This window comes from Poecilia reticulata, chromosome 2 (assembly GCF_904066995.2).
Source record: "Poecilia reticulata chromosome 2, P_reticulata-male-v2, whole genome shotgun sequence".
Lineage (NCBI taxonomy): Eukaryota > Metazoa > Chordata > Actinopteri > Cyprinodontiformes > Poeciliidae > Poecilia > Poecilia reticulata.
Window position 1 is genome coordinate 12,616,395 of NC_088831.1, and position 9,240 is coordinate 12,625,634.

Genomic DNA, 9,240 nt, shown 5'->3' on the forward strand with positions numbered 1-9,240 from the left:
GGAGGTAAGCAGCATGTGCAAACGTTACTTTTTTGAATTGGATATCGGCACGCTGAGAAATCTCCATCGATTTGGTTTTCCTCCAGCAGCAGGTTAGAACAAATCTCTGCTGCTCAGGAAAATCCCCTCAGTGGCAGATAAACTCCTCCGACTGCAGCAAAGGTTTGTTCACTTGCATTAATGCAAAAACAAATCCATTTCAGTTCTCACAATAAGAAAAAGTCTAAATACCCAGTAAAATATAAACAGTGCTCCAACTGGTGCAGGACCAGTCAGAACAAGCAGCAGCAGCCACTTGAGCTGAGCTGTTTTCATTATGAGGAAATAGTCAGGGCTAGTTGGGCCCGATGGGGGGAACCGGGGTAACACCGGGCCTTAACAAGTACACCAGTGCCACTGGACCCCATGCATAATGCAGGAGGACGTATCATAGATAGAGGGAGGACGTATCTGTGGGAAGTGAGAAAAACATGGCAGCAGAAAGATGGAGTTAAGCAAGTGCAAAGATTTAGATGCATCGCTAGTCAAAAAGGAAGCTCTGCACTGGCGGCAACACACTTAAATTTATTTAAACACAAAATTTTTCATTAAAAAAAAACCCCTTAAATTTGTCCAAATCCAGAATTTCCAAACAAATTCAGATTCTTTTGTGAAGATGAGCAGTCAAAACGACCCCTGATGGCCATAAAAGGTAACAAACATGCAGGTGTTGGCAGCTTTAAGTCTCTTTTAAAAAGCTGCTGGTTTTGGTTTGATTGTCTTGTTTTATCAAGATAAGAAAACAAGAAACCTGTTTTGTCACAGAAAATCTCACTTTGACATAATGACTTCTTTGTGTTGAGATAAAAACACAAGCACATTTTATTATCTCATTAGGTTGATAACAATCAACTGATTTACGTTTTCAAAAACTAAAGTACGGTGGTGACGGTTTGGTTTACCTAGTTTTTCAATTGTTTCCATGATAACAACCCATTGTTTGCTACCACAAAATATCACCACAAAAATTTAACTACATATTGTTTATTCTTGATGTAATTATATTGAGCCTATGAGGATAAGAGAAAATTCACAACAAAGTCAAATATATGAATTTACAGTTTCAAAACCCACTGTTATTTACTATTTACTTTTCCATACCTGGAAAATGTTAAAAATCTATTTGGTAACTCTGAAAATACTTATTATTATTGCAATTTCAACAGACTTTTAAAATCAAAAGGTGAACAATAACCACCTTTGGTCAACACGTAGTGAAATGGAAAGAGAAGTGTCTTTAATAAGTAAATATTCACCTCAGAAAAGCATTTCAATCTCATCATGTCTTCTAATCATTAACCATACGGGGGGAGGATGTCACAAAGTTTGTCACCTATTGCAGCAACAATGGAGATTAAAATCTCCATTTTAATAAAAAAAAAAAAATAATGAAGCCATCACTCTGGCCGTTTGCTCTAATGTCTGTCCATATGCATGGATGTGAGCTGTATAAACTGGTTTATGTGCTGACACAGTTTCCTGACACGAAATGGGGAAGCATGAGGATTAAGACAAATCTTCAGAGAGGAGTTGCACGGTGAAATCTCTGTACGCGTTGTCTGGGATGAAGTCGCAGTGTAAATATTTACCGATCTGCAGTTCAGGCTCGCAGCAGAGGTCGCCTGTAAAACTGATGATCTTGGGCGGATTACCAGCTGCTCGGGAGAGGAATGTCGTTTGAAAACCGTTTTATCTTTCGTTTTTCGGACTGAACCGATTATTTCTTGTCAAACTAGAATTCTGACAAACAAGAGGTCTGTTTTTCCCCTCGGTTCCTGAATGCATCATGCAATTAAACTCAGTTTTTTAACAGCTGGTCCAGGAAAGCTGCAGCACATGAATGTGTGGGTTATTCCCACAGTCCAAAAATATAATCTTTAGGTTCATTTACCTTTCTAAAACTGACCTTAGGTATAACTGTGTGGGTGGAAAAGCAATCTCCACTTTAAGAACTATAAATTGCAACATGAGAACAGCAGACAAATATTTGATCTGTTTATGATTAATGAGCTGTGCATAGTTATAATTACATGGTTAAAAGCTACAACAATCTCACAATAAATTTGTGGTTTTTTTCCACTAATGTAATACTATTTTGTATTTTCAATAAAATGCATTTTACAGCTGAAAATAGGCCTCCAGTAATGAGCAGAAAAATCACTACAACTACTAGGTTGTAGTGATTTTTCTGCTCGTATTTTATTGAAAATACAAAATAGTATTACATTAGTGGAAAAAAAAGATGTGCCGATCAGGTTTTTTCCTGCCGATACCGATCACCCATGAGGGCCGATCACAAATACCAATCACCGATACCGATCACATAATTATTTTTTTATTTTATTTTTTTATCATAAACACTACCGGTTACATTATGTGGAAAAAGTAACCATGAATTCACCTTAATTTAGACAAAAACTTGTTTTTAATAACTTTTTCCAAGAAGAAAACAAAACAAAACAGGCATTGTGCAAATTGTACTGCTATCAATAATAGTATCTTTAACAGACTGATAACATATGAAGGCTCTGAAGAGGCTAAATAATGCAAAGAGCCAAAATAAAACCTCTCAACATTGCCAAAAGATTCAAGTATAAAACTTAACATTCAAAGGCAAATACAGGATCCATTACAATGAACAATCCTGAGTTACTGAATGAAAACGTCCTGATAGCATGGCGGCTAGCTGATTACTGCTAGTTCTGATTGGCTGTTTCTGACTGAGCGGAGTAATTATGCAGAACAGGGAGAAGGTAGATTAGTTTTTCAGAGATTATCTGTCTCATGTTAGGACAGCCAAGGTTTTAATACGTATGTAACATGTATTTTTTAAGTTAGATGCTGCAGCTTTAAACAGAGGTTCGGTGTGAGAGTCACTACCAGGTGGAGCAGAAGCGGCGCTCCGTCTGTGAAATATTACTACCTGTAGCGTAGCAGCGGTTCAACAGCGAAAGCAGAACCAGCGTCTTACATCGCAGCTCGAAGACTTAAATAATTTTGTGGGTTATTTGTTTAACTTTCTGACCGTCATGCTAATCCGGGTGAGTGTTGGTAGCTGTGCGCTGCTTTACCTGCTATCTGATCCTCTATATGTCTCTTTTACTGCAGTGAGCCTCGATGTAGCCAAACTCCGTCAAGGATGCCATTGTTTTTATGCCATATTAGATTTGTCGCGTTGATGCATTTTGACGTGCTTCAATTTTCCGCCGCAACACGCAAACTTCCCCAGTCACTCAGTGCGTTATAGTTCCACATCGCTTAGGATTTGTTGCTGCGCGTTTGCGCAGCGTGAAGGAAAGAGGAGACCAGCTGCACAGGCAGGCTGAGAAATGAGAGGCAGGTGATCGGTATCGGCAACAAGAGACAATGATCGCCTATCACCGATCATGCACTTTTTCACGAAAATCGGCCGTTTATGATCGGTGACCAATCGATCGGCACACCTCTACAACCTAGTATTAATTGTAATACAATTTTAAAACTTTAAAACGGAGAATTTTATAAAATCCTTTAAAAAAAAACTGTTTTTGTATGTTGTGTTTTTATTATTATTATTATTATTATTATTATTACTGTTTTGTGTTTTATGATGAAGCCCAAATACATTCAGAAAACAATAGGTGATGCATCTTTGTATGTAGCAAAATGTAAATACTGTTGGTACAAAACAACAGATAAATGTCAGACTACTATCTCAAAGGCCATCAGCATTTTGTGGTTGAACTCCAACTTCATGGCGCATTCAAGAACATGCCATGAACTACACTGTCTAAATTCAGACAGCTACAAGTTGATGTATGTCTTTTAAAAATCATCAAAAGTCACTAATGTCTCATTCTAAATATAATAATCAACTTCTTCACAAACTTTTATCATCAAATTATTTTCAGTCACTGTGGATGGTGATGTTGTGGGTATGAAGGATCTCTGGTAGCAGTCAGTCTTGCAACAAATCTGAAGATGCCTCTGACTGAAGAATACTGATGTACGACATCTCATGAGAATTACAACTCAATCCACAGGTGTACTGGATGGCACCATCAAGCTCTGCTAATCCGCCTCATTTGCTTGTATTGCTCATCTTTAAATCTCTGGTCATGCGGTTAGCTATGGTTAGTTAAAATGCTAAAGTCGAGGATCAAAATGTGGATATAAACTGACAAAGAAGGGAACAGACCGACAGTCTTACAGTAATGTTTTTTTTTTTAAACCTCTAGGCACAAAATTAAACGTTACCGTTTGGTGTGTCTCTTCTGTAAAGGGTTATTTTGATATTTAAGGAACTGAAATTGCACTAGACCATTTCTAATTTAATTTCCTGCCTATTTTATCATGAAGAGCAGCTTACATGGGGTTTTTCTGAAAACCAACAGATATACAGACTAACTCTCAAGCCATGACAAACAAACTTAACCTTCACGTGTTTCTTTTGGCCTCATCAGATAAAACTCCCTGTTGGCTAAGTGCTCTGCCCTTATCACCGGGTTCTTGGTGCCATTGTGAGTGGTGCCAGTTCCACTCGGCTTTCCCAGAGAGTTATTATCCCACTCTGAGTGGAAACCATTCATTTCCCCACTTCAGACGGTAATGAGCGAGTAGAATAATCATCTGCTGCACTCTGCAAAACACAGACAGCACCTGGCTCACACTCGGAGCAACCCCGACTATTACCCAATTTGAGAAAGCTTTTCATTTTCACCCAAACGCTCGCAGACACTCGAGGCACCTCACTGTGAAACTATCCTACTGCGACGTGAGAGAATGTTTTCGCCTCCCATCCTTCCTCTACTTCTTGAGGTTAAGCTTTAGCACTGATATGCCTCGATTCTTTTCCAAAGCAGTTGAGAAAATTCTGCCTCCAGGCTTAATTTCTGTTGTGCAACCTCCGATTAGGCAATTCCCACTTCCAAGCCGAAGCATCAGGTAACACAAAACCGTCACTTTGAAAACTGCAATCTCAAACCCCTGATCTGCAAATCTGGCAAACCCAGTAACACCAGTCTCGGCCTGCAATGGTGACTTTTCCGTAGCGTCTCCAAAATATTTGGAGTTAAAGCAGAAGAGTCAAGACTTTTAGCGTCATCCAAGAGTTGACTTTCAATGCCACGTAAACAATGCTGTGCAAAAAAAAAAAAAAAACACAACGGAAAATGAAGAAAAACCAAACAGCACTTTGTGGTTGACCTTGTGTTCGTCACCATGTCGCTGTACTGGTGAGACGTTTAGGAAAATGAGGACGTAAAAAGAGGAATGTGGGTGTATAATTAACTGTAAACCTATTAAGGTCTAACATACTATGACTAACAGACATGGGATATTACTCATTAATTTCATAAAGACGAGCTTTAAAACTGCTAAAATATTCCATCACATTGTTCCTGCAGTTTAAAATTGTTTCAAAGTCACCCAAACATACCTAAAGCATCATCTTCATCCTTTTCATTCTCATTTTGAGTGTCATTTTATTCCAAGGGGGAATAAAATACCACTCAATTTTATGAGTGTCATTTTATGACACTCATAAAATGATTTTGGAAATTAGCATTTCCAAAATCACATGCCAGGCCTTCTTCTCCTCCTGTTTCCATCACACATTGGAAATAATTTTCATCTTAATTTCCAAATGTAGCTGAGCTATTTAAAATTAAAAAGCATCAAGGTAAAATACTCTTTGATGCTAATTTAAATGGTGAATATATCTTCTACAGCAATAAATGATCTTCTGACTGAATAAAAGAAACTCGCCAATCACTAAAAAGACAAACTAAATCAAATAAAACTTACAGAATATCTCATTATAATATCACAAACTTTAAAATCAAGCATTTAACTTGAGGGACATAACTTAGCATTTAGTGACTCTGCAACTTGATTTTTAACCAAAAATGTCTAATTTCAACAATAAAAATCCACGCCTTCAAACTTGTGGTGTACCACAAGGTTCTGTGCTCAGTCCAATACTTTTCATATTATATACAATATAATGCATCAACCGTATATAATCACTTACTTTTTGGTCAATTTCAGTGTATTCAGTATAACAGTTTCTTTCACAATGTACATTAAGAAAAAAATTAATCAACATACAACGAAAGTTTTTTGATTTTGTTACTGTCATTTCAGGTAAAATAACTAAAAGTGTAGCTGCAACACGGTTTTAATTCTGCCTCCCCAGACTTCATTTCTGCTTGTTTGCACTTGCTTGTGAATATACTGAGAGTGAAAAATATATAATACACTAGCAAAACCCACTGCACAGCCTCATTCAAATCACAACCATTTCACGTTAAATTTGGGCTTATAATCTATTTATTCCCACTGCACAGTCCTTCCTTATACAGTCTCTTATTGTTTCCTAATTAACTTAAACTAAACAGACCCAATTTCTAGCAGCATGTCTCACTCAGAGCTCCACAAAGGCCCCTTGAGGGCCTTAAGGCCCCATCTTAAGCTGACTAAATATGAAACATGCACAGCCACACAAGTGGGCTGCAGAAAAGGTTGAGGGGATTTGTTTTTTTCCACCCTTCTTTCCTTCCCACAGGTCTGGGTTGTGTTGCATTCAATGCATCCTGCAACAAGCTGTGCATTGCATTCTGCAGAGGTAATAAACATTGCATTATAAGACCATGCATAACCTCGATATACCCACCTGAAGAGCAGGAGATGAGGAAAACGGCTATGGCCAGTTTTGTAGCGTCTCCCATTTTCCATCCGAATGTGTCCACAAAAGAATAGTTTTATAAAAGCTCAAACTCCACAAAAATGAAGAAAAAAAAATCTAAAAAACAATCTAAAATTGAATGTCTTGCTCCCCAAAGGAGAACAGTCTCTGGAAAATGTGCATATTTAAAGAAAATGGAGGCCAAATCCAAAATATTCCAGGTTACAAGTCCTAAAAACAGGAGAGGGGGAGAAGGGAATGCTGGGAGGTATTTCCAGGTTTTACAGCGAAGCAATGGAGGGCGACTCGGTGGCACCAGTGCCAGTGTTTTCATACACTTGCGAGGTCAGCGGCAGCATTATAGGCAGACAAACTGAGCCTTCAGAAGAGCGGCGCAGAGAGCCGAGCCACAGCCGGGCTGGGCTAACATCCATCGGACTCCACACCAAGCGCACTCGGGTGCTTAATCAAACTTCTCCTCGGCGAGCTCCGGAACATAGCCGTAAAATATGATTTATTTCTTTCTTAAAAACACCACTTCGTAGTCTTCGAGATGAAAACGGTGGGTTTAAAAGCAGTTTTTGTCGTTTAAATCCGTGTGGAAGCTCGCGCTTCGCCCGACAGTCCGACGGGGCTGCCCGGCCACAACCACAGCCACAGCCAGCTCCGGCCGCTCCAGCAGGGACACAACCGATTAAAGGGCTCCAAGCGGAGTGAAATGCTCCTCCAAAGTGGGCCAAACAACCGCTTCCGTCGAAATAACTCGATACAAGGAGCGAAAACCGTGTATTATGGCAGAATAATCGGGCAAAACTACAGTTAATCCGTGTAGGACGAGCTGGATTTTCCAAGTCCGTCTCCTCCTCGGGTCGGGACAATTTCAAGATGGAGTCACTGGTCTGTGTCAGCTATGCCAAGTTGAGCTGTCCCGCATCCGGTAATGATTTTCAAAGTAAAACACAAGGTAAATACTATTTATTTTCTAAATAAATACAAATAAAAAACAAATGTTCAAAAATATTTAACATCTACAGCAGAATGTAAGTATTTTATAGTGTTTTCCATTTGTTCAAAGAAGTTTGAAAGCAAACCTACCAACAAGCTGGGAATATTGATTTTGAATTTTTTTTGGGATAAAATGTTGTCATTGAAAGTAAGAATTTCAAATTCCAGGTTAGAAAAATCACCTGCAATTGCTGCTGAAGTGGAAATACTGATTGGGAAGCTCAGAAGATTTGGGGAAAAGTTCAGCCAACGTTTGTAGCAAAATGGAGCTGTAGCATGTAGGAATAACCAGCAGAAATTTGATTATATATTTGAAACATTAGATTTTTTTGGGTCCATTTTTAGGAAAAGAAAAGGTTATAGCTCATTGGAGCCCTGATATTAGTGGAAGTCAGTCTACGAATACCTAAAATCGACCCACCTCTAAATACTTTTAAAATATCTTAGATATGTGCTCAAAAAATCCCAGAATATGGGAATTTTCCACAAATATTTTGGAGTTATGTTCCATGTAGAAATCCACAAATATTTAACCAGTGGCGTTTGTTTATTAATTAATTGTGGTGTCTGAAAACCCCTTTTTATATATTTATTTGTACACTAAAATATTAATGTAGTTGGTTTTGCTCAAGTTTTGACATTGCGTTCGTTCAACTTTTACTTTGGAGGTAAAATCCGCACACTTCCGGTAGGAAGCTGAATAACTATGGAGCTTGTTTGAGCGGCTTTACGAGCTTAGGGATTGTTTTTGTTCGGGAAGGCTACTTGTTTTATACTCTGGTTTGTCCCGATGCGACAAAAGATGGGCGGTCCGAGCTGGAAGGTCCACCTTTTCATAAAAAAAAAAAAAAAAAAGACTTGTAATAACATGCAACATATTTGTAAATAAATTGCAACAATAAACTTGTATTTCTTGCGTTACATGGAGGGTCTAATTAAATAAAGAGGGCTTGTGGGGGATTTCTGCCATATAGGAAAACCCATAATGTAAACTATCCTTCTTTTAACAAACTACCAAGGGTATGTCCATCTCCCTGTTGCTTAACACAATCTGCACACATGCTGCAGCCTGCAGCTATGTGCTACTATAGGTCACATATTGGATTTCAACATGGGTTGGGTGCTAAGTAATAAATGCTGAGAATGCCATGAAGAACAGATATAGGCTTGGCCTGCTCCCAAAATCTGTGTGACACTAATCTCCCTAATAGCCTGGAGCAGATCTCCAGCTATAAGCGCTGCTCAGCGATTAGGAGGTCAAAGGTCTCTGGGGATTTCTCCGCTGTGCTGGAAGCTGAGTCACCTGTTCTACATCGGAGCGTTGGCTTTCATCTCCAGCAAGAAAAAGAAAACACGCTCCCGTTTCTTGAAGCTGGGGAAACCAGTACAGGCCAGTTTGTGGTGAAGGAGAGGATTTAGATCCAGTAGATGCAGAGATTTTCAGTCTATTCCTGGAAACCCAAGCTCAGGAAAAGTAAAAGTTATTTCTCCTTTTATTTATCTTGGAATTACTCTGTGTTTATTATGTGTTA

At 38.7% G+C, this 9,240-nt stretch overlaps 1 protein-coding gene across 2 annotated transcripts in view; it reads right to left on the minus strand.

The window, feature by feature from the left end:
- acvr2ab (activin A receptor type 2Ab) overlaps positions 1-7,598 on the minus strand; it is a 41,945-nt gene extending 34,347 nt beyond the window's left edge. For both annotated transcript variants that reach the window (XM_008397546.3, XM_008397537.3), the window contains exon 1: positions 6,692-7,598. In XM_008397546.3, the coding sequence (XP_008395768.1) occupies positions 6,692-6,746 (55 nt within the window). In that variant the 5' untranslated portion in view covers positions 6,747-7,598. The remainder of the gene's footprint in view (positions 1-6,691) is intronic.
- Positions 7,599-9,240: the final 1,642 nt, after the last annotated feature.